Source organism: Polistes dominula, unplaced genomic scaffold (genome assembly GCF_049000335.1).
Source record: "Polistes dominula isolate Pdom_NZ unplaced genomic scaffold, Pdom_raw_medaka contig_82, whole genome shotgun sequence".
Taxonomy (NCBI): domain Eukaryota; kingdom Metazoa; phylum Arthropoda; class Insecta; order Hymenoptera; family Vespidae; genus Polistes; species Polistes dominula.
The window spans coordinates 7,027,599-7,053,428 of NW_028301046.1; the positions used below are offsets into that span (position 1 = coordinate 7,027,599).

Here is a 25,830-nt window from a genome sequence, read left to right on the forward strand (position 1 = left end):
ATGAGTAAATTAAACTTACACTTATAGAAAACTACTTAAAAAAAACAAAATAATTAAATATAAATATCACAATAAAAACTATAAGTATTCCAAACTTAATCTAACCACAGCCGTTAATACATACTAAAGATAAACATGGCTGCGCGATGCAACGGAAGCTGTCCCCCCACATTTTCAGCCTTGTAATCCACATGGCGCGTCCCTTCTACAGGGTCTCTAGTCTAGTCTATACCGCATAGTATTAAGAAGACTCTTGGTTAGTAAACCATCCCCGTTTTCCAATTACAGAGCATAATGCGACTCAGTGTCGCACAATGCCGCATTGTGCTAATGCTTAATTGGAACATGAATTAGTTTTCAAGTGCACCAGCAGAGTGCGCTAAGTTCAGTGTTGAAACAAAAAATATTCATAGACTTAGCAACCTCATTAATGTATAAATAAAGTGGTAAACAATAATAATTGGTCGAAAACTATTTACGATTATTTTAAGTAATTTGGATTTTGATTATTTCATTAACATTTTTTAAATAAATTTATTTGTAATTTATTTTATTTTTTTTCATAAATTTATTTATAGTTTTGTATTTTAAAATGAAATTGTATTCACATTTTATGTGTAGAATATAAAAAAAAAATAGTCAATGTTTATACCTTCATCCATACTTATATTTATTTTTTAACAGTCTGAATTAACTTTTTATTATTTCCAAAAAACTACGACGAGAAGAAAGCTTTAAGAATTTTTTCAATAATAAACAATATTACTAATAATAATATACATACAATTTCGATCAATGCCAACTTAAAGAAAAAACACTTGGTTATTTTCTGCTACTGAGTTGGTATCGATTGCAAGCATCACGCGAAAGCAACACTTCTTACAGTGCTCGATTTTGCGATGCGATGCTCTAATTGAAACATTCAACGTTGTGTATTATGCCGCATAATGCGCTTTAGTGCTGTAATTGGAAAACGGGGTAACTTTCGTGCGTTCTTTCGGCCGCCTCTACATCATGATCTGGTTACAAAGCCGAGGCAGAAAGTGTCGCTGCTGGACACGCGCACCTCTAGTAGTCTTTGGGTACGTCTGCCGAACTTGGCGCTGGCAGCCGCGAGATGTCGGCACCGTCCAGTGCAAGTGCAATCAAGTGACAACACGAGTTCTTGACAGTGCAGCCAGATCGTGGGTAAATCTTACCCTCTCCCTGTGCCACTGGGATTGCACACAATGAAAGTTTTCCATGTCCGTGTGTTTGGGATTTCGAGGAAAGCCGAGTGTAACCGAAGTTGGCGGGCACGCCGGAGTGGCACACTATGAAAGCGACTCGTGTCGTCCGAACACATGGACACGAGTCGCTTTCATAATGTGCCACTTCGTGGCCAACCGCCAACTTCGGTTACACTCGGCTTCTTTCGACATCCCAAACACACGGACATGGAAAACTTTCATTGTGTGCAATCCCAGTGGCACAGGGAGAGGGTAAGATTTACCCACGATCTGACAGCACTGGACTAGAACCAGTGATCCCATTCGTACGATAATTATCGTACGCGTACGATAATTTGAGGTCCTGTACGATCGAAAATTCGTGGCGTACGATCCATTTGGAATTTCGAAAACTTGATGACCTTTTTTTTTTTTTTTTTAGTCAACAAATTTTCGAGAGGTGTACCTCCACCTCAACCCTTACTCCCACCACGACTCCTACCACGACTCCCACCACCACTCCCACCACCACAATTCCCACTACCACCCACTACCATCTCACCGCCGCCCCCAGTATGATCTCCCCTTGGACGACTGTTTTCATCGTTTTCATGATAGCATTTCAGAACTTGATGAGTAAAAAAAAAAAAAAAAAAAAAAAAAAAAAAAAAAAAAAAAAAAGGTCATCAAAATTTTTTTTTTTTCGACTTGGACACTTTCCCGTACAGCTATCGAATCGCCGATTAGACTAAACGAATAATGAACGTTTTCTACCTTAAAAAAAAAAAAAAAAAAAAAAAAAAGGTCATCAACTTTGAAAAAGTTGGAACTTGGAAACTTTTTCCACATTTTGAAAATTTTGTCCGAGAAATTGTTGGATTTTTGTCCGATTTCAAATTTTCCCGGGGCGTACGATAATTTTGTGCCGCGTACGATAATTTTGCGCCCCTGTGTCCATCCAACGAACTAAAGTCTCTGGGATCACTGACTAGAACAGTCTGTACGTAGCCGTTGAGAAGTGTACAAGAAAGAAAAGCAAGTCGCATCCTTTAAATAAAAATATTAAATAAAATTCAGTGTAATATTACTTTTACTATAGAGAAACCCTCTACAAATATTAGGTTTTAAAAACCTTGTTTATTGTAGAGGGAATGTAACAATTGTACTCACGCGTTAGTCAAAATAAATTAACTAAATCTTATAATTAACGTTAAAAATAGCAATAAGAGAAATTTTTTATTATTTTACAATTATTCCCAAGATATTATCGTCAACTTGTTATGTAAATCTATTCAATTTCATCTTGCCTAGTCGCAGTTGAGTAAAGGATGGAAAACTAAATTTAAAAAGTCCAATTAAAAGTAAATTGTAATTTATTATCGTAAATTGCACTTTTTACAAGACTAGAAATTTCTATGGCATATAGGTAGAGTTAAAAAACATTTGCATCATTGCATTTTTTTTATATTAGTAATTAATAACTATCAATTAAGGTTATATTACCTGTGGTACAGTGAATAAAGACGTATTTCTCTGATTTAATTTAGCACTCTTATTACGATCTTGACTCGTCCACTTGTACACCCATGAACATTACATTTATTTACCATTTTGAAATAAATATTATTTTTTATAAATTAAAAAAACATTAATACAATTGCTAATGATGCAGAATTGTCAACAATTGTCAATGAAAAATATGACGTTATAAACTTGACATTAGCGAACATAACGAAACCTAGCGGCGTTTTCCGAAAATGATCTTTTCTTTTTTTTTCCAGTCGCGTTTTCTAGTTATTTTCCTATGTCGATCGCCCTCCTGGTATCTAGGCTCCGTGGTTTTCGCGAGAAGTTAAAGATTTGAACTGAGATGCTAGACAATAGGTATGTTGTTAACAATTTTTGAGAATAATAAATATGAATTAAATACGTACAGTAGATCTCTGTATAATGCGAGTTTCTTGTGAAATTTCTACACTTAACCCTTTTGTTACACTATGCTTTGGCGCGGTTTCGTTTAGTATAAATTTGTTTGTACATACATATCGTTGTATGGTATACGACACCTATATGAGTCACTAGTAATAAAAGAATTAAATGATATAGTTTTAAATAATACAATTTAATAAACGATTTTTAATTCAACTTGTTAAGTGATAAACAGATATTCAATTAATTACGCTAAAATTATCAATTTTTATAAATGGGTGGGTTGAAAAGTACTGTAGTTAACATAGAAATAATTTTTGTTGGTCAAACTCATTTTATTTAAAAAAGAAAAAAGTTTTTTTTTAATGAGGCTCTAGACTTTCCAACTTACCCTGGTATATTTACAAATATGACAGAGGATGAATGGAAAAAGTTAACTTTATCATTTGTACATTAATCTTCTTCATAACTTTATTTAAGCCTAAGGTACAGTAACATCTACGTCAAAATATGGCTAGATTAACGCAGATTTATGATGCATTTAACTCAATAAATATTGCGATGAGAATTCTATCAATTATACACAATAATCTGTTAACCTGCCTAAGTTTTTTGGAGTTCGTCTTACGTAATTATTCTAACTATACTTACAAATCTGTTTATTTTATTGATTTATCTTTATTTTTTTTTTATTTTTATCGCCATACGCGCATGTATATATATATATATAGAATCATGTATTTAAAACTATAATAAGATTATAATAAAAGTAGGATAATGTAATGTATGTATGTGTGGATGGGTGTACGAGGACGTATATGATTTTGTTTTTCTTGCGAATAGTGTAATAAGCAAATTCTTGAAGCCAGAATTTTCGAAAATACTAATGTTAAGTATCTTAATTTTGATATTTTTAAATCTTCCCATTTACCACGATAGGAAACATTTATTTTCTTCGAAAAATGATCATCACACGTGTCAGCGAAAGAAAGATTTCTACAAAATTTCATTTAACGATACACGTTTGCGAATACGTAAATTGGAAAGATTTTATTCATCAATCGGTTTGCTGTCGTTCATTAATTTTCGAAAATTTGGCATAAGCATAACGTGATATCTCTTAATATCTTTATTATTATTATTATTATTATTATTATTATTATTATTATTATTATTATTATTATATATTATATATATATATATATATTATATTATTATATATAAGATATAATATATATATCTTACTAACCTTTTATTTTGTTCTTTTTTATTCTGAAAATGTAGGAATCAAACGATCGTCCTGGCAATACCATTTAACAATAAATAGGCTTTTTGTACATGTATATATGTATGTGGTATGTGTGTACAATCATACAGTATGAGGAGAGGACATTTAATCGTAACATCGTTTAATGGCGTCTTCATAATCGCAACTACATACACATGACACCTTTTTTATTTTATCAACGTTTTTGTTGCTTTTTTCTTTTTTTTTTGTTGAAGTGAAATTTCTTTAGTCGCATTGAGTGTGATTTTTTAATATCATCACGAAAATAGAAACGACACGCAAAAAAATGTATAACCATTGAAAAGCAATAAAAAAAATGTTGCCGAGCATGTTTATGCAACTTAGCAAATTTCGTATATCATCGTTTATTGATTTTTATAAATCAAATTGAAATGTTTGGAGAGCGCAGTTGCCAGCAAACAACTTATTAATTTTATTTATGTTTCGTACAAATTTTCCTCACAAAATCTTATTAGTATAATCCGTTTAGAAACCGAGTGATTAATATTTTACACAATGAAAGTATTTTTCGTGAAAGGAATTAGAGAGTCCGCAAATGGAATTAACCACAACTATGATTTCTGAACATTTTTATTTAATTTTTAAGAATCAATAATTGACCACGTATGATCTTCGTTGTATCACGCGAACATGATCAGTTATATCTTTTGTATGCCGTTTTTTTCGGATACTTGAATCAATAAAATAATAATAATTTAATCTTTTGTCCTAATTTTTCTACTAATTTAAAAAAGAAAAAGAAGTTTCACTTCTTGTTCGCATAGTATATTACACGCTTCATCGTTTTTATTTATATTTTTATGTACGTTCAAGCTTAATTAGGCCAATATGAAACTGGATATATATAAGGATCATTGAATTATTCGAGTTTCAAGATCTCTATTTATCGCGAATCATACGTAGAAATGTGTCAACAAAATAAATAAAAATAATAATAATTCTTAGAGATCAAATGAATATAATAATAATAATATAAAAATACATTGCGATCTCAAGGCAAATATTACGATCGTACATATTTTGACTAATATAAATTATAGATCAGAAAAAAAGAAGCTTTTATAGATCTTTGATATTCGTAATAATATCATCCTGATTAGAATATATATCTATATATTCTTTAGGCTCGTGAGAGAATAAAAAAATTAAAAAAACTAAAAATGAATACAATTGTGTAAAACGTGCCTTATAGACAATAACTATTTTTCTACTTTGATGTGATTTATTTTTCAAACGAGCAAAAATGTCGAGCTCCGATGACAATGGCGTTACAACGTGTATAGATAATTTGTTAGCTAGTAATAGTTGCATTTATATATACATATATATACAACTATTACTAATATTTATATATATATAATAATGAAGGATATAATAAATTTAACATTAACAACTCTCCACTCATTTTTTCTCGTTATGTACGTGTCTCTCATAACACACGTTCTTTTGTTTAATATTTGTTAAATTTATATACTTATATCTGTTTATTCTTACACTGACAATTTGTAATACTAATAATTATAATGATAACAATAACAAATAATAATAATAATAATAATAATAATAATAATAATAATAATAATAATAATAATGATAATCATCATCATCATCATCATCATCATCATCATCATTATCATTATCATTATCATCATCATCATCATCATCATCATCATCAGCATCATCATCATCATCATCATCATCGTCATCATCATCATTTATGTACATATATATTGAAATATATGCGATCCCACGATTATTCATTTATATCGCATAATGGAAAATATTATGTGTATAGGTACTGTTTTTTATTCTCATACTTCTTGATATTGTGGATATATGGATATGAATAACTATTCATACGTAGGAGAGCACATTTGGATCTTTCGTATTATTAATCGTTTCTCATAATCATATATAAGTACATAGAAATAATTATATATCGGATCATATAACTCGTTCACCTACACAAACCGATATCATTTTCTTGAAAATATATTAATGAGAATTATCGAGCCATTTAAGAGTCAACTTGGATATTTACAATTTCAAATAGAAATTGTTTTTTCCTCTTCTTCTTCGTTTTATTTATTTTTTCTACTTTTATCTCTTTTATTCTTTTTTCTTACTTGCAAAAGTGTGAAGAACTGTATAATGATCTTTTGCACGATGAAAAGAAATCAAGTTTGAGAAGAAATTGTAAAAGATTAATCTTTTAAATAATTCGCGACGAGAGTGCGCTCTCTCATATCACATGCTATTGTTAATTTCTACCTTCTTAAAATGTAGATCAATCGATCATCTCTAGTGGATCATTTTTGTTTTGTTTATTGTTATGTTTCTCTTTTCTGTTAATTTAATTTAATTTAATGATTCATAACGGAGGGAGCAGTTTTTTTTGTTTAAATCATACTATGTTTACCATTAATTGAGCCAACGAAGGCAGCACCGGCAGTTTGGGATGCGGAAGCACCCCCTGCAGCAGTTGCACCTCCTGGTGCTGCGGCAGGAGCAGCTGCTGCTGGTGCACCTGCCGGGGGAGCCGGAGGATAAGCGTATCCAGGTGGCGGAGGTGGCGGCGATTCCGGCATGAATTTTGCTGAAAATTTATCATCGTTTTGTTAATGCGACTGTATTCATATATCCATTTATATGTATGTATACAGGAAACTATTCTAAATTTTTCTCTACACAACATAATATGCATTCGAGGATAGAAAAGATATAACAATTGGAGAACGTTAATTGTACCTATTTACACATATAATATATGCGACACATAGGTGGACACAGGTTAATTACCGATTTTATGTATATCGTGAAGGTATGTGTAAATATTTATATATAATATTTATGTATGTGTAGAAAAAAATAGACTTATTAACGATAAGATATATCAGAGTCATATGGTGGGATGTTTTTTTTCAATGAAAATTAATAATATAGTAACGGTATATATTATTATATGAGTAACAAAAAAAATAAAAATACGCAACGTACATCAATGAAAACAAATGAATTCTTTTGTCTAACTTGTTCGTAAACATTATATTTTCTTCTTTTCTTTTATTCTTACAAAATGAATTTTATGTATAATTTATTTATTTAAAGATTTTTTATTTTTAATTTTTCATGACAATCCGTTTAAACTCAAAATCTAATACTAAAGGTCCACACACCGAAAGCTGGTTTATAATATATCTTTGAAAAGAAAGTGATGAAAATTATGAAGAAAAATAAAATATATATATATGTATATATATATATATGTATGTATATGTTTGCGGTAATAAGTTCAAATAGATACATCACAATTAACAAAAAAAGCACACACGCAAATTAAATATTTGAAAATAGGGAGAAATATATCATCGATGTTGTGCTGACTGCAATATGAATTACGATCGAATGTGATGCATTCATTTTATTGTTACTTATCAAAATATATTATAGTAATCTCTCGTAGAAACAAATTGATACAATATATGGACATATTTTTTAATTGATTTAACATTGGCATTGTATTCGGATAATGAAAATTTATTGATCGATTAATTAAGAAAAAAAATAAAATGAACGAAGGTAACACAAAGAACATAAATATTATTGGCAATATTTGTGATAATGATGCTGCATGCACACTGCCAATATAAGAGCGAAAGCGGTACTCTTACCTCCTCTATATATTCGAGAGATATATTTGTATATGTATATATATGCATATATATAATAAACTTTAGAACACGATCTCTTCTCTTCTTCGTAGATGTACTGTATTGATAAATATATACTAATTGTAAGTTATTTTAATTAAATTTTAAAATGTATGGGACATGTATGCGCAAAATATTTTGCAGAAATGATCTCCTACAGACGAAAACTTTCACCAGTTTTTTACGTATATTACATATTTTGTTTGAGTAACTATCGTTTCATCTGAATAAATCAAATGTAACGGTGTATTATATTTTCTTTCTTTTTCTTTTTCTTTTTTTTTTAAATTCATTATTCGTACACGAAAAACGTTTATCGGCTGGTTACGAATCGATGATTAAAATTAGATGTAAAAAAGTATTATAAAAAATAAAAAAAAATAAAAGAAAAAAACAAAAGAAGTACGTAAAATTTCACAATGTTTCTCATTCCGTTTTAACATTCTTCATTTTATAACTCGTTTTAAACTACCCACTGTAATTTTTATTCGATACTGTACAATATGTTGAAAGCAGGATATTCGTTAGATCATAAACGCCATTGGTAATTAATTATGCGACGATTTAATATGTCGCATCGCATATGACTATAAACGTTTATAGTTTTACAGAGCATATTTAAGAATTTTTTTTTTAACGCTAAAATATATATATAATTAGGTTCGTGAGCGCGCACGCGCCATTTTGTTGTACGGTTTTGGAGAAGAATGAAGAAAAAAGATAAAGAAAAGAGATAAGATGAAAGATCGTTTGCGTCGATCTATTCCCACGTTACATATTCTCTTACGTAATTTAATTCTTTATTTTATTTATTTTTTAAATAGTATTATTTATTACTTTTTTTGTGTTGAAAAACTTGTGGTCCCACACCGTGATCTCCCAATATGCAATCGAACACGATCATATCTTTTTTTTCTTTTTACATTCGTCTTTTTTTTTATTGCTGCATTCGCTCCCATTATTTAAAAAAAAAACAAAATCTTATCTCATTGCAGGATATTTAATATTATACATACATATTATATATATTAGAGAAAAGAAATCTATTTGTTCCTTTTCATTTTCATTTTGCCTATTCATAAATGATAATCTTTTCTTTTTTTTCTTTAAAACAATACCCTGATCGACGTTAAAATAAAAACGATCTTTCGATCAATATGTGTATATATATTCATATATATATATATATAAAAGAGACCAAGATGAGAGAAAGTGGATTCAAAATGGCACTCGTCGGTCATCGAACCAAGTATAATAGGTTCGTTTATTTAATGTTTTCGGTAAAGTTATAACGGGAAGATCGATTACGAGCGTGAAATTATTGAGAGAAACGATTTTTTCGGATGTGAGTTTTTTTTTAACACAACATAATGTCTAAATAAAATAAATAAATAAATAAATAAATAAATAAATAAATAAATAAATAAATAAATAAATAAATAAATAAATATATATATATATATATATTAGGGTGGGTCAAAAAAATGACTTTTTTTTTTTTTCAAGTGCCACGGAAAAATGGGTTGCTAAACACCTTAAAAGAATTCTTACCAAATATGAGCTCTTAATTTTAATAGGAAGATCATCCGCATCGCAGTTTTTTATTTTTTTCTTAGTCCAATAGGATAAAATTCATACCTCATTATTTATTGATTGTACAGAAAAATGTTCTAGAAGAATTTTGTAGGAAATTTAATGCTCTACAAAAAAGGTATCTTATATTTTTTCTGTAAACCTCACCATTTGAATGATATTGAAGATTTAAATTTCATGATTTTTAGATTAATTTCATTTTTGTTTATAAATTTTATAACTTGACAATAAATGACTATTAAAAAGTGTACAATACAAATTTTTGTAGGAAATTAACTGCTCTATAAAAATGGTGTCCTATGTTTTGGCGATTAAATTAAGCGTTCAAAAGATATTCATCATCAAACTTTCATGTGTACTGATTTCTGTCTCTGAATATCTTTTGAACGCTTAATTTAATCGCCAAAAATTTGTATTGCGCATCTTATAATAGTCATTTATTGTCGAGTTATAAAATTCATAAACAAAAATGAAATTTGTCTGAAAATCATGAATCTTAAATCTTCAATATCATTCAAATGGTGAGGTTTACGGAAAATATATAAGCTACCTTTTTTGTAGAGCATTAAATTTCCTACAAAATTCTTCTAGAACATTTTTCTATACATAATTTTTCTATATATAATTAATGATGAGGTATGAATTTTATCCTATTGGACTAAGAAAAAAATAAAAAACTGCGATGCGGAGGATCTTCCTATTAAAATTAAGAGCTCATATTTGGTGAGAATTCTTTTAAGGTGTTTAGCAACCCATTTTTCCGTGGCACTTAAAAAAAATACAAGTCATTTTTTTGACTCACCCTAATATATATACGTATAGAGAGAGAGATATCTCATCATAATTGAATATTTTTAGTAAACTATTATCTGTTCAAGTAATAAGGAAAGAAAAATTGTTCCTGAAGAAATTACAAAAAATGTTTTGCAAGCCGTTTAATGATAACTAATTGTACGTGATAAAAAAGAAAATGGATCGTCAATGAAATCGTTCCTTTCTAATTTCAACGATTTCCTCGACATATTCGGAATCGATTAATCTTGTCTACGTATCATAAATTTCTATATAGATATGAGTGTGTTATTCTGTTTGCTTCCTTTACGATTTCAAACTTTAGGGCACGTCTATTGGATGGAATGATAAAATGATGATGAAAAAGAACAATGCTTGACATTTGTAATTTTGAGACTGTAAACGACACTCTCTCCTATAAATTTTTCACTGTATTATATTTTAAATCGTTGAATTTTAAATGTCCTGCTGGTGGTGGTGCTTTTTGAATCTATTCGAATTGTTTATATCGTTTTTATTAACATTATTTTATAATATTATTTTTATCGATATCGTGATTATTATTCTTAATATTATTATTTTTATTAGGTAACATTATTATATGTTAATTATTATTATTATTATTATTATTATTATTATTATTATTATTATTATTATTATTATTATTATTATTATTATTATTATTATTATTATTATTATTATTATTATTATTATTATTATTATTATTATTATTAAGTAACATTATTATATTTTTATTATTATTATTATTATTATTATTATTATTATTTTATAGTTATTATTAACATGTATGCATAATATCTGTGGATAATTTTGTTGTTATGTTAAACATATCGCTATACGTATATATGTATGTACGCTACCGGCCAAAAGTCTATGTATATTTAAAGAAACAGGATTTTTTTAATTTTTATCAAGGAACGAATATTTTTTTTCAAATTGCCCTTTTTATACTAAAACTTTCCTTACTTTTATAAATTATGAGTATAAGTTATACAATAGTGTTATAAACGTAAGAAAATATTGAAATTTTTTAAACTGAAATTCAACTTAATAATATTTGTTTTAACAACTATAGATTGTTTCAATATTTATCGGTATATTTAATTTGAATGGATTCATCAAACGATACCAAACTTTTGGCTGGCAGCGTATGTATATATGTATAATATGTATGAGTGTGTATGCATTATTTTATGTATGTATAGTATGGATCTGTAGTACGTATTTACGTATATGTATATGTCCATTCTTTTTACCTTTTTTTAAGTTGCTTTTTTTAATTTATTATTTTTAATATACGACACAGGCTGCTCGAAAACATATATGACATTTTTTATCGACGAAGGCAGACGAGTTCTTTCTCTCTCTCTTTCTCTCTCTCTCGCTCTTTTTCTCGCTCTCTCGCTCTCTTTCTATCTTTTTCTATCTCTCTATTTTTTCTTATCACAATCTAATTTTTGAATTTCTATACACCGCCAAAAATGAACTTTGAAAATATTTGAAAAAAAAGAAAAAAAATACAAGCGTGAAAGAATAAAATAGATGCATACATAAGGTTTATTTTTAACTCATGTGATTTTTCTGTATCCTTATTCTTGACTTGTGAGAATAAATGATATTATTTACAGTTCGATATACACACATAGAAAGCAAGAACGTCGTGAGGCTTATGTATAATGTACACACTTGTGTTACGTGTGTATACAAAAGTACGTACACACACATACAGAGAGAACCGTAAGGTATGCAATTCACCAGCACGCACGCACGCACGCATGAACGCGAACGAACAAAGTACTTTGCTGTGTGTTAGATATAATGCGTATTGTAATGCTTGTTTTCTCTACCTTCGTCGAAACGAAACGTTTATACTAGTTTTAACGAACACTCTGTATACCTTTTGCTTCGTCAAACGTTATACCACAGTTATTCTCCTCTACCTTTTTCTTTATTTCCTTTATTCTTTGTACACGGTGGAATATTTATCTTTCGCACAGTTTGGGTTGATTGATTCATCGAAGACCTTACAGGGACGAAAGGAAATATTCAAACGTAAAGGAAAAATCAAAATATGAAATTTATCTCTCTCCAGTTTTTTCTATTTATATTCACTCTCTCTCTCTCTCTGTCGTTTCCTATCCTTTTGAAAAAAAATCACGGTATAATAAGTTTCGATTAATTGCGACGAATCAAATTGTCATTATTTTAATATCATGCAATCTTTTACGTTAAATGAATGAATTATTATTATATTATTAAAATTATTTTTATTCTTATTCTTATTCTTATTATTCTTTTTTTTATTATTATTACTATTTTTATTATTATTATTATTTTTTATTATTATTATTTTTATTATTATTATTGTTATTTTTATTATTACTATTATTATTTTTATTATTATTTTATTATTATTATTTTTATTATTATTATTTATTATTTTTATTATTATTATTTATTATTATTATTAATTTTATTATTATTATTATTATTATTATTATTATTATTATTATTATTATTATTATTATTTTTAATTTTATTTTTATTATTATTTCAGTTATGATACGTGTACGAGCGGTAGGCAAGAAGACAAGAGACCGAGTAGGAAATATTTCATGAAGAACAAATGGCAGGAAGGTCGTTTAAACATTTTTGGAGCTGCCGGCGGCCCTTATCCATTATTTTCGAGAAATCTCTCATCGAGAGATTTTACTTCAATCGTAGATATTTCGACCACAGAAAAATGTTAATGCAAAAAACTTTCCGATTATTACGTTTACTAAAGATTTTTCTCTTTTTTTTTCTCTCTCTCTCTCCCTGTCTCTCTCTCTCTTTCCCTTTCTTCATCATTTTTATATTCGATCAATCCATCATCTCCATTTCTGCCTTTTGTTAGCCGATCGTATAAGTTTCATATTTTCTTTAATTATATGAAGAAAATGATCAATTTCAAGATGTACTCCTTCATCGACGATTCTTTCTTTCTTTCTCTCTCTCTCTCCCTTTCTTCTTATTTCATTGAATTTGGCTCGCTTCTTCTTTAACTTCCTCATCATCATCATCCCCTTTTTTCTTTCCGTGTCCTTGTCCTCGTGCGTTGCTATCCTTTCTCGTACGTTTTCTTTATATTCTTTTTTTCCATTTAATCTTTTCTTTCATTTTCTTGTTCTTTTTTCCTTCATTTTTCCCTTCTCTCTCTCTCTCTTTCTCTATCTCTTCTTTTCTCTCTCTTTCACCCTTTTTCTTCTTTCTCTTTCTTTTTTTATTAATATCTTTTGCTTACGTTCACGTTCAGTTTTGCGAGTCGCTGCCGCCGGTGAAGCTCGCTGAAAAGAATAACAACGTTTTGTTTTCTACAAATTTTTCTTTTGGCTTATCTTCTTCTCTCGCATTTTGGATTTTTCGTTTTGTCCGATATATATATAGATATATTTTGATATTTTTTATTTTATTCTTTTGCCATTCACGTTGCATGCAGTTTAATTAACGGACAAAAGTTCGTCGTGGACAGACGCTGAAATTAAAATCGATTTCTTCAAATTTCTTATTTTTTCTTGAAATTTAGCAGTTAAGTTTAAAATCTATTTTTGCTATTTAACTCTTGAAGTAATAGATAGATTATTATAATATATAGATAAAATACATATATATATATATATTTCTAATTTTTATTAAAAACAAAAAAAAAGACAATTTATATCGTCGTAGATTGAAAGAAAATGTCAAAACTTTACCTAGCTTAATAACTAAGCAAGCGAACTCGTTGCTTCTGTCCACGATGAATCATTTCATAACTCGAGTTTGTGGGTATAAATTGTTCCAACGTATAAAGCCATTCGTTAGCCGTGTTAACCATAACATGCAACTGGGTCATTCACTAATGCGTGTCATTTCAAAAGGTATAGTTTATCCTGTAGATCGATTTTCTTTTAAAATCGATTTACAGGAGCAAAACCTTATATTTTAACTTTGTTTTTCTTTTATTTTATTCTCGCTTGATTTTATCTCATTATAAATAATATATTATTATTTTATATATATATATATATATTAGGGTGGGTAAAAAAAATCAATTAATTTTTTTTTACAAGTGCCACGGAAAAATGTGTTGCTAGACACCTTGAAAAAATTCTCACCAAATATGAGCTCTTAATTTTAATAGGAAAATATATATATATATATATATATATATATATATTTTAATATTATTAATATTCGTGAAAAGAGAAGCTAACTAAATTGGTTTGACTACTTGTACGTATTTATAGATACAAGTACATTTGAATTATCCATTTTATACTTGAGCTAATTTCTTTTACTTTCTTTTTATGTATACCTTTGAAATTATATAACAATTTAAACGATGAACACTCATGTTATATTACATACATGCTCTTTCTATGTATGCTTCAGAAAACAAGTCAAGCGGGAAGTATATTAGAAGATCGTCCCAGATGAGTTCATTGAATTTCGATTGAACGAATATTTATATTTGCTATTCTGGCAATATTTTATGTAAAAAAAAATGTGTATCGACGTAACCGCTAATCCGCATCGCTGTAGAAGTTTCGTGGAAAAATTTGCTGAAGAGTGGTAAAAAAAGAAATATCAAAAGTTTGCATGCCGAGTAAAATAGATAAATAAATAATATATATTACAAAAAGCAGAAATAGATATAAAAATATGTATATATATATTACATACAGAAATTATATTGAAATGAATTTTTTTATTAGTATACATATTATTGAATATTTAAAGAAATTAAAAATGTGCAACTACGATGAAAATAAATAATGCGAATTTACGCGATTTTCTAGCAAGATAAAAAAGAAAAGTTTTAAAAAATTAGCCTAATCAAGAGATATAAAGAGAAAAGAGAGAGAGAGAAAGATAAAACAGGAGGTATAAGTAGAGAATAAATAGAAAAATACAAAATGAATAGTAGAAAAGTGCAAGAATAAAGTCGTAGCTTACCGTACCGAAGACCATAGTAAAAGATTTAAAGAAAAATTGTGGTTCTTGTATATTTTCAAAATGTTGTTGTTGATGTGGTAATTGTTGGTTATTTGATATTTTTTTTTACTAATAGTAGTAGTAGTAGTAGTAGTAGTAGTAGTAGTAGTAGTAGTAGTAGTAGTAGTAGTAGTAGAAGTAATAGTAGTAGTAGTAATAGTAGTAGTTACTGGATTGTACTTGCTGTCAATGTTATAAATCATGGCAATAATGTTGTCCAATTGCGTTTTCATTTCTCGGTGGTTTTTGAATATTTTTTGCTTCACTCGTTTAAATTTGTTTGTCTTATTGTTTCACATTATTTCGCTAATTTAGTGTCACGCTTCTCGACCACCAAAAAATAAAAAACCACTGGCCTGGGACTAACTTCATGAAAGAAATAGGTATTAACGTTATAGAGAGACAGATAATAAACACACACGCACACATATAACAATAAATACGATCATAAGGCACGAGCACGGGCGTGGGTGTGATTGTATAGTAAATAGTATAATAGCGGTAGTAATAGTATATTATAGTAATTATTATTGTGTTTCGGAATGCAGAGTTTATTTTTATTTGGTTTCTCGTGTACCTCCTTTTTTGGACTCATTTTTAATTAATAAATGCATTTACCCTTTCTGAACTAACGACACGAGTTCTCAATGGTTCTTCTTTCGGGAGAAAGATTTTTCTAAAAATATATATTCTTACATGCCAGCAAAGAGATAAATAGTTAATAATAATTATCATTGTGATTAGACCGATTTGTAAATGTTCAATTTGAATTCGTTCGTGGAATGCGAATGGGAGTCGGATATTGTCGAGAATTTATGAAGGGCTATTTGCTTTTTCTTCTTGTTCTTTAGTTACGCTTTTCAACGGTTTAAAGCATAAATATCGTCAAGCTAGCGAACTCGTTAATTAGAAATTCAATCTAATTAAAGTAGCGCTTCGTAAATATACAACGATCCTCGAAAAGAAGTGCATGTATATATATATATATAGTTATAGATATCGTATATATACATAGGATGATGGTTGAGTGTAAAGAATACACGTAGCGACATATACACCAGTAAAGGAGACTTATTACAGGCAGATAATATATATAACATCGACGAGATCCAAATGTCAGTCTCGTGAGAGCTTGATTTTATTAATTTCGAGCGAAAAGGAAGAAAAAAAGAGAAAGAGTGAAAAAGATACATAGAGTGAGAGAGAGAACATCTTTCTTTAAGATTTTTAAATTGACTCTAGCGAGACTTACAAGTGGGGAAAGGAAGTATTGTTTAAAAAATTACGAGAAAGTATGCTCGTTTCCTGAACTTCAGGGCACAGTCAAAATAAACATACATTTTCGTACATAGGTTTCGTACATCCTACGAAATAAACGACAGACAGACAGACAGACAGACAGACAGACAGACAGACAGACAGACAGACAGACAGACAGACAGACAGACAGACAGACAGACAGACAGACAGACAGACAGACAGACGGATAGATAGACAGACGGATAGATAGACAGACGGATAGATAGACAGACGGATAGATAGACAGACGGATAGATAGACAGACGGATAGATGGATAGATGGATAGATGGATAGATGGATAGATGGATAGATGGATAGATGGATAGATGGATAGATGGATAGATGGATAGATGGATAGATGGATAGATGGATAGATGGATAGATGGATAGATGGATAGATGGATAGATGGATAGATGGATAGATGGATAGATGGATAGATAGAGAAAGAGAAAGAGAGAAGAAGAGAGACAGACAGACAGAGACAAGAAGAGAGAGAGAGAGAGAGAGACAGACAGACAAATAGATTATAGATACATAGATAGAGATAGAGAGAGAGAGACACACACACACACACAACAATAATACGCAGTGTCGCAGTTGATTTGCTTTCTACCTTCGAATACACTCACACACAAATCTCTTCCACCAATCAGCGTGCTTACATGAAGTACACTAGACGGAAAAAGAGAAACAAAGAGATATCACACGTTAGATGATGCTTGACGTGGGAACCTCTCGTTTTGGCTTGTATTATCGATACGTATGGATATTTTTTTTTCTAATGGTTAACGAACGATAATTTTCAATGAGATTGAATAAATGAAATCTTTTGAGGTTCAGATAATAAATGTATATATAATATCTTATATAGTATAAGAAATGTTAGTAAACAAATTTTTCTTCGATAAATGATTGTTGCGATTGAAGCAAAGCACGATGACATACCTTATGACGCGTATTACCTTCGATAAGTAAAAGAAATGTGAAAGAACAGTGATCGCAAGGACAATAAAATAATAAACAATTGGACATATTTGAATGCAATCTCTTGTGGGCAACAACAATGACATTTTGCTTGGCACATCTTCGTCCTTTACATCGTGCAAGCACATTCGTCTTTATGTACTTATCTTTCCCCCTTAACACAGCCAAAATATAGATCGACAAAGAGATATGTAATATATATGTATATATACATATACATATATGCGTGTGTCATAAGAATGAGACAGATTCAAGTATTAACTCGATCGATAGAAATAAGTTAATTACTTTCATTTGGAGATAACATGACTTACACGCTTTTACGACTCAAATCAAGTGCTCGGAATTTAATCTTAACGATTATTATATTTATAAAAAAAAAGGAAAAATATGTATCAGACATCAATGTATATGTATTTATGTATATATATATATATATTAGGGTGGGTCAAAAAAATCAATTATTTTTTTTTTACAAGTGCCACGGAAAAATGGGTTGCTAGACACCTTAAAAGAATTCTCACCAAATATGAGCTCTTAATTTTAATAGGAAGATCATCCGCATCGCAGTTTTTTATTTTTTTCTCAGTTCAATAGATTAAAATTCATATCTCATTATTTATTGATTGTACAGAAAAATGTTCTAGAAGAATTTTGTAGGAAATTTAATGCTCTAGAAAACAGGTATCTTACATTTTTTCCGTAAACCTCACCATTTGAATGATATTGAAGATTTAAGTTAGATGATTTTTAGACAAATTTTATTTTTGTTTATAAATTTTATAATTCGACAATAAATTACTATTATAAAATGCGCAATACAAATTTTTGTAGGAAATTAACTGCTCTATAAAAATGGTGTCCTATGTTTTGGCGATTAAATTAAGCGTTCAAAAGATATTCATCATCAAACTTTCATGTGTACTGATTTCTGTCTCTGAATATCTTTTGAACGCTTAATTTAATCGCCAAAATATGACACCATTTTTATAGAGCAGTTAATTTCCTACAAAAATTTATATTGCGCATCTTATAATAGTCATTTATTGTCGAGTTATAAAATTCATAAACAAAAATGAAATTTGTCTAAAAATCATTAAATTTAAATCTTCAATATCATTCAAATGGTGAGGTTTACAGAAAAAATATAAGATATCTTTTTTGTAGAGCATTAAATTTCCTACAAAATTCTTCTAGAACATTTTTCTGTACAATCAATAAATAATGAGGTATGAATTTTATCCTATTGGACTAAGAAAAAAATAAAAAACTGCGATGCGGATGATCTTCCTATTAAAATTAAGAGCTCATATTTGGTGAGAATTCTTTAAGGTGTCTAGCAACCCATTTTTCCGTGGCACTTGTAAAAAAAAATAATTGATTTTTTTGACCCACCCTAATATAATATATATATATATCAATCCGAATAAATATTTATTTGTTTAATTCATAATACTTAAAAAGAGTTACTTTACGAGCACCGAATTAGTCGTTGGATATTTAATGACAAAGAACGCTGACGAAATACCATCGACATACGTGTATATATGTATATATTTTTATAGATGGACAGTTATAGTGGTTATACTGTTGATCGTAAGATATATATGACAAATACTTACCAACTATAATAATCAATATAATGAGTGCGATGACGCCCATGATGATCATCATCTGTTGAAAAAGAAAAATACCATAAGATTAGCCTTTTCGTTCAATAATAGATAATGATAAAAATAACATTAGATAAAAAGAATTAATTAGGAAAAAAAAAGAAAAAATAAATGAAAAAAAGAGAATTTGAAATTACCTTTAAATTTTGTAGCCAAAACTTCCTTTTCAATTTTCCTGCTTGTTGTTCAAACTGCGACGCTCCTTGCTGGAGTGCGTCTATAAGATGGAGAAAAAAAGAAGAAATCAATAAGGAAATGTTATGGTTTCGGTGATTCTCTTGAGTGAAACGATTAGTACGGTCCAGAAGTACTCTTCCTAGTTTCTCTACCTCTTTCTCTCTCTCTCTCTCTCTATCCTTTTTTATATCTTTTCCTATTTTTTTTTCATTTGTAGGAATGAAGGAGTAGAAAGGAGGGCTACTAATATTTTTCTTTTTAAATATTTGGTTCCATCTAAGAAAATTCTTTATCTTTCTCTTTCTCTTTCTCTTTCTCTTTCTCTTTCTCATTCTCTATCTTTCTTTATCTATCTTTCTTTATCTCTCTTTCTCTTTATCTCTTTTTCTCTTTATCTTTTTGTTGTAATATTTAAAAAGTAAGAAATGGGCTACTGATGCTTTTCTTTTTAAATATATATTTTTTTTCTATTAAAAACTTTTATTACATTTATTTATTTAAATATATATTTTCATTATGATTAAATTGTTAAATTTATGTTATTTTATTTCCGTTTTTTATGAGACAAAGAATGACTTTTGCGACTGATAAGTGCAACACACCTTTCATGGAGTTTTTTTTTGTACTCTTTGCAATTTTTCAACATATCTATTGGATTTTGCTCCAATAATACCTTTAAAAGGTTCATCAAAGTCGGAATACGTCCTGCACTCGATTCATCTTTTAAGATCGTATCTCCAGAACGGAATTTTACAAACCAATGTCTGACTGCCCTATCAGTTATCAGTCTTGCACCGTATACGCTCCATATTTTTCCAATTGCCACCTTAGTGCTATTGCCTTGTTTCAATTCCTAAAGCATTACATGTCGAATATGCACTTTTTACTATCCATTTCAGTGGTTAGGAAAAACGGTTAAATGTAACATTGACTACATAAAGAAACATGTGTGCAGATCACACGTGTTAGAAGGGAAATATTCAAAAACTAAGTTTCAAGAGAATGAGACGAATACAAAATATCTGGTGTAGGATAATTGTATTCTCTTCTTATTTAGTATCGCGGCCGTTTCATTGCTTCCCACCGCTCCGTTACATAGCCGCCTATCGCTCCGTTACATTTTTTCAAATCACACCCATTCTAAAGAAGTTTTTACTTCAAAAAGTTGACAGAAGACTAACTGAATCCTCATCTATACAGTGATATTGAAAATCCGTTTGTTTCGGTGGCTTATAGTAGGTAAATACGAAAAATAGATTCTACACAATCGCATCTGAAGTTACTTATTACTCGATCTAATATTATCACAATTTGTTTGGTTAGACTTCACGCGGTGCGATGGAATGAACGATCGAACGCCGTCAGCCAGCACCTAACTCGAAATTAACATCGATTTGAGAGAATATGTTTTTTTACGTAATCGATATATCATCATAGACAATCGGATCGTATTTAAGAAATGGGTTATCAATTGTTTCGAATCACTTCGAATAATTTAAAATTAAAAGTTTTGACAAATTTTGAATGTTTCAATTATTCTAAATTTTTCGACTGCGTGTACATGCATAAAGAAAATATGCATTATAGTTTTACAAAAAAAAAAAAAATAATTTATGTTTCATCTATTAAACTTAATTAAATGTACTATAAAAAAAATTTCTAGTCACGTTAGAATGTTCGATTTGTACTACATAAAAATGTCTAATCGCCTAGAATGACCGGCTCGTACTACTTAAAAAAAGTTTCTGACAGTGCTGTATAGGTACTTGACTTGTACTACTTAAATTGTAAAGATAGTAATACGGAAGAATCTCTCATTCAAACTTTGAACAGCTTTTGTTTTATAGCCAAAGTAATATGAGACCAAGCAGCATTATCATAAAGAAGAATCACTTTTTAGCAATTTGATGCAACAAATAGTAATTTTTACATTAAATAAAAATTCATATTATCGAATTGATTAGAATAACGATCATTTAATTCCGATATGATAGGGATTTCTAGTTAAAGTAGAAGAAGTGTTTAGTGATAAGCTCACCTGCTCGGTCATCGAGCTCGGATAGCTTTTGATCACGTTCGAGGACTTTTTCTACATTCGTCTTCATAATGTCGACGACCTCGTCTACCTGCGCCTGCGTCGCCTGCAGTCGCTTTTGCGAAGCGATTTGTTGAGGCGTCCTGGGTCCACCGACGATTCCATCGGTTCCTGCACCTGCACCCGCGCCAGCACCCGCTGCATCTGGCGTCAGACCGTCTTCGGTGGCCCTGAAAAATGTTACTTATCTTATATCTGTTTACATGTTGTAAATCTTTCAATATCTATCAACCGAATGTTTGAAACGAAATAATGCGACGAGATCATTTCCAACTGTATATGATGGTCTACTGGTTATTCAAAATTTTTAAGTTCCTAACAATTTTTTTTAATTATTAATAATTACATTTTCATTTTAGATAAAGAATGATAAAATTAATTGCTTTTCTTTAGAAACTTTTTTTGAAATATATATCGAGTGTTTTAGTCATAATTAAATTGTCTTAGAGAACGAACGCGTAGGTGGTATAACAAGATTTAATAATTTTGTCAAACTTTCAGTCGTAGACTATATTGCCATCATGCTACATTCAAAAGGTCAAAGTTCACGACAAGCTTTCTTCATAAAAAAAAAGAAAAATACGATTTAATTTGCAAATGTTATTTATTAATGTCAAAACCTGATGGTATTTATTAAGCTTTTTTTTCTCTCTTGATAAACACACGATCGATCGAATAGGTAGTTTCATTATTGATAAATTTAATAATTAAAATTTGTCGAGAAATATCCTACGGGTTACTATAGAAAATCATGTATCTCTGAAGAGTTTTCTTTTATGGTATTTTCATAGTACCATTTGATCGTTTCTCACGTTACGAGAACTTTACTCGAATACCTGGCAGCAATGTTAATTTCACTATTCTATAGTTTATGTTGCGATAATGATCATACCGCGTGTATGCTTTTAACGATGAAACTATATTAGGTCTCTGTCTTCATTCAGTTACGCATAATTATAGTGGATACTTTGTTTAATTTCTAATGAAAAAAAGAAAATATATGGAAAAATGATTAATATCGCTAAAGAGTTTCGTCAAATTTAAATTACTTATTATCGAATTGATTATTTTAATATAGAAATTTGTTTCTTTTAATTTACGAAATCTTTTTTTAATTAATTATAAATGAAGTAAACGTACAAATTTGAAAGAACGACGAGTAAATGAAGGAGCGTGCATCGATAGATTAGAAACACGTTCAAAGTGGATTTATTTTTGGTAACCGATCGAAGAACCTAGTGGCAACAACCGCGATCGATCACCGAGTATATATATTCGAGTATATTATACTCTAGTATGTTAAAAAAAAAGAACGAGAATGGTCAAAAACTTATTAGTCATATATATTTCAGGGTATTTCAGTAAACAGATAGACATATAGAATAAGATAATCGTGTCGCGTATACGATGTCGACGAAGAACTAGCAGTTGGGAAAAATACAACAAAAAATAGGTTTATAACTATGTGGAAAGCTCGAAAGTTCGATAATCGTATTAATATATCGATTGCTTAGATACTTTTATACCTTTGCTAAGTTAATCGATTATAAGAAATGTAACAGAAGCTTAAAGGTTCAGAAGTAACAGAACTGTAACTTTAGTAACTTTCTATAACAGAAGCAAAAGCTAAAATAATTAGTATTTTTCAAGATTATTATATTCGTTCATTTATATTTTTCAATCAACGAGGTCGTAGATATTGTTTAAACGATTTAAAAAAAAATAAATAAAGAAAAAAACCAAAAAAACGAAAAAGAAAAAATGGCGTAAGGATATTTTGTTAAATCAAAAGGAATTTTATTTATAGCAACACAAGCGCATAAGTTTCTTCGCAAAGAGGGTAGCTTTTCAATGATGAAACTTTTCTATGATATCATTTACTCCCACTCATCGAGTTTACGTATATGTAGGTAGGCATTACATTCAAAACACGTCTTTCTTTTTTTTCACGATCTAGTCGTAGGACATTATTGTAAATGCGTTCATCATCGATTTATCTAAATATAGAAACATTACTGGAGTATAGACGGTTTACGAAACGATGGATTTCTTATCTTTTTGTCTTTTATTTTTTTTTATGTTTCTCCTTTTTGTTTTTTTTTTCATAGATAACCTTTATGGTCAAACCTGATGATTTTGCTCGTAAACTGCATTTAATGAAAAAATAAGATAAACTAGATAACCTCGACAATAATGATCGTATAACGTAGACGAAGATATATATATCTTAAATTATTATTATATATATTATATTATATTTTTAAAAATCTTATTTAAATTTTATCTATCATTAATATAAGACAAAGTCAAAATCCAACGGCGCGAGTTAAAGAAATGAATTTCTTCGTCGTTTTTTTTTCTTAAGATGCTACCTACTTCACCGGTGAAACGTTAAAAATGCTTCTAGCTTTCGGACCGTGCAGTCTATTGGAAATTCCATTAACGCGCTACGGATGGATCTCTCCTATATGAGAGAATCGATCGCGAGGGTTATGAGAAGGAAGAAAAAGACATAAAAATAGAGTATCTTCAGTTGCATCTTCCCTTTTTATTCGTGTATCGATAGGGAGATCTTCCAATTGAGCGCAGGACCATGATGGTAGTAAAAATCGAGTTCTACTGTCCTCTAAAGAAAGAAAAAGGGACATAGAAAGAGTGAAAGAGGGTGGGAAGGAGGAAGGAGGGAGGAAGAAAAAAATGTTACGTTCTTGACTAGGCTACGATTTTAGAATTGATGAGAAAGTGCTATCGAAAGGTTTCCAATCAGATTCGTTCAGCAAGAATCGATCGAAAGTTCTGACCAGCTAAATGCGTCATCACTGAGAAGGGATGTCAAATAACGATTGTTCTTCTCTGCAATAGAACTGGGTTTTTTTTTTTGTTTTTTCTTCGACGACATAAACTTAGGTAGATGAAACAAAACTTCTTCATATATTTTTCATCACTCATTTAGTTTTCACCTCGACTTACTTATCGTAAGAAAGTATCCCCGAAATTCTTTTTATTAAATAATTCCATTCGTTTTGATATAGGCACATACATATGTGTGTATGTATATATATATATATAGATTTATGTATATGTGTAGTATACAGCCACTGAGTAATTAAAGGCTAGGAACGAAAAATAAACCAGTTTAAAAGACACCATACAGTTTTAGTTTGGTGAACATCGCTGGTTTTAGAAAAGCGATAAAAACGCGTTCGAACGATCAAACAATCGAAATAAACTTTTCTATGATGATCGTAGTTACTCACATATTCGTTTTATTTCGCTCCTGTCCCTTTTTTTACTTCACACGGCTATTCTCGAGCCTTTGTCACCCCGTCTTCGTCTTCGTCTTCGTCTTCGTCGTCGGCGTCGTCGTCGTTGTCGTCGTCGGACGTCAAGCCCGTAGATTTCGCAAGCAACTCTGCCTGCGGCGAACTAGATAACCGTGGTATTGATAAAATTTCCAAGCGGTAGAGATAGTTCTCTCGATATATATCGAACCTGCTCTCGAAATGACATCTCGAATTAACTTCGACCCTTTCCTTTTTCCTTCGTCTTTATTTTCATATCCATGCGCTCCTTCGAATTACCATTCGAATTATTTTTAAATGTCCTCGAAATTTCCTCGCATGATCTTAAAAATATCATGTATTATTTTTTATTGATTATAATAAATATTTTTAATCAATAATTCATTGTTTAGACGATTGGTAATGATCGGGACATTTGAAATGTTCGCGCCAAAGTACCGAATCGATCATCTAAATTCGATAGAATCGAACGTCACAGAAGAGAAAAACTTAATGCGCATGCACAACGAAATATGCAGTCAATAAAAGCCGCCCCCGTCGTATCAACCCTCATGCGCGAACACACCCCGCTGGTGAGTACAGGTATGTAATAAGGCTGTCTCAACCCTTGTACCATTTCTCTTTCTCTTAATTTCTGACATCTTTTATAAAATGAAATAATATACAATTTCTGTTTTGCAATTAATTCATCTCAATGGACGATAGAATATACTACTTCTA

At 29.8% G+C, this 25,830-nt stretch overlaps 1 protein-coding gene and 1 long non-coding RNA gene across 5 annotated transcripts; one reads left to right on the forward strand and one right to left on the reverse strand.

Moving 5' to 3' along the window:
- Positions 1–19,566, forward strand: LOC149031672 (uncharacterized). 4 transcript variants are annotated; one of them, XR_016177515.1, is made up of 4 exons: positions 1–1,522; positions 2,206–3,092; positions 14,976–15,155; positions 19,429–19,566. It is a non-coding gene; the product is annotated as an uncharacterized LOC149031672 (long non-coding RNA). The 4 variants fall into 4 exon arrangements; XR_016177514.1 differs by lacking the exon at positions 19,429–19,566 and having other exon boundaries at positions 2–1,522; positions 14,976–16,159; XR_016177512.1 differs by lacking the exons at positions 2,206–3,092; positions 14,976–15,155; positions 19,429–19,566 and adding an exon at positions 13,120–13,936 and having other exon boundaries at positions 741–1,082.
- nSyb (neuronal Synaptobrevin) lies at positions 3,312–25,249 on the reverse strand. The gene is made up of 5 exons (XM_015324148.2): positions 25,066–25,249; positions 21,752–21,978; positions 19,674–19,753; positions 19,486–19,537; positions 3,312–7,042 (listed from the first exon to the last, which is right to left on the reverse strand). Coding segments are annotated over exons 1-5 (558 nt in total). The 5' UTR covers positions 25,068–25,249; the 3' UTR covers positions 3,312–6,845.
- Positions 25,250–25,830: the final 581 nt, after the last annotated feature.

Coding starts and splice junctions, on each gene's coding strand:
- nSyb (XM_015324148.2), bottom strand. Junction 19,754..21,751: donor CGAGCTCGATGACCGAGCAG/GTGAGCTTATCA, acceptor TCCATCTTATAG/ACGCACTCCAGCAAGGAGCG. Junction 7,043..19,485: donor TATATTGATTATTATAGTTG/GTAAGTATTTGT, acceptor ATAAATTTTCAG/CAAAATTCATGCCGGAATCG.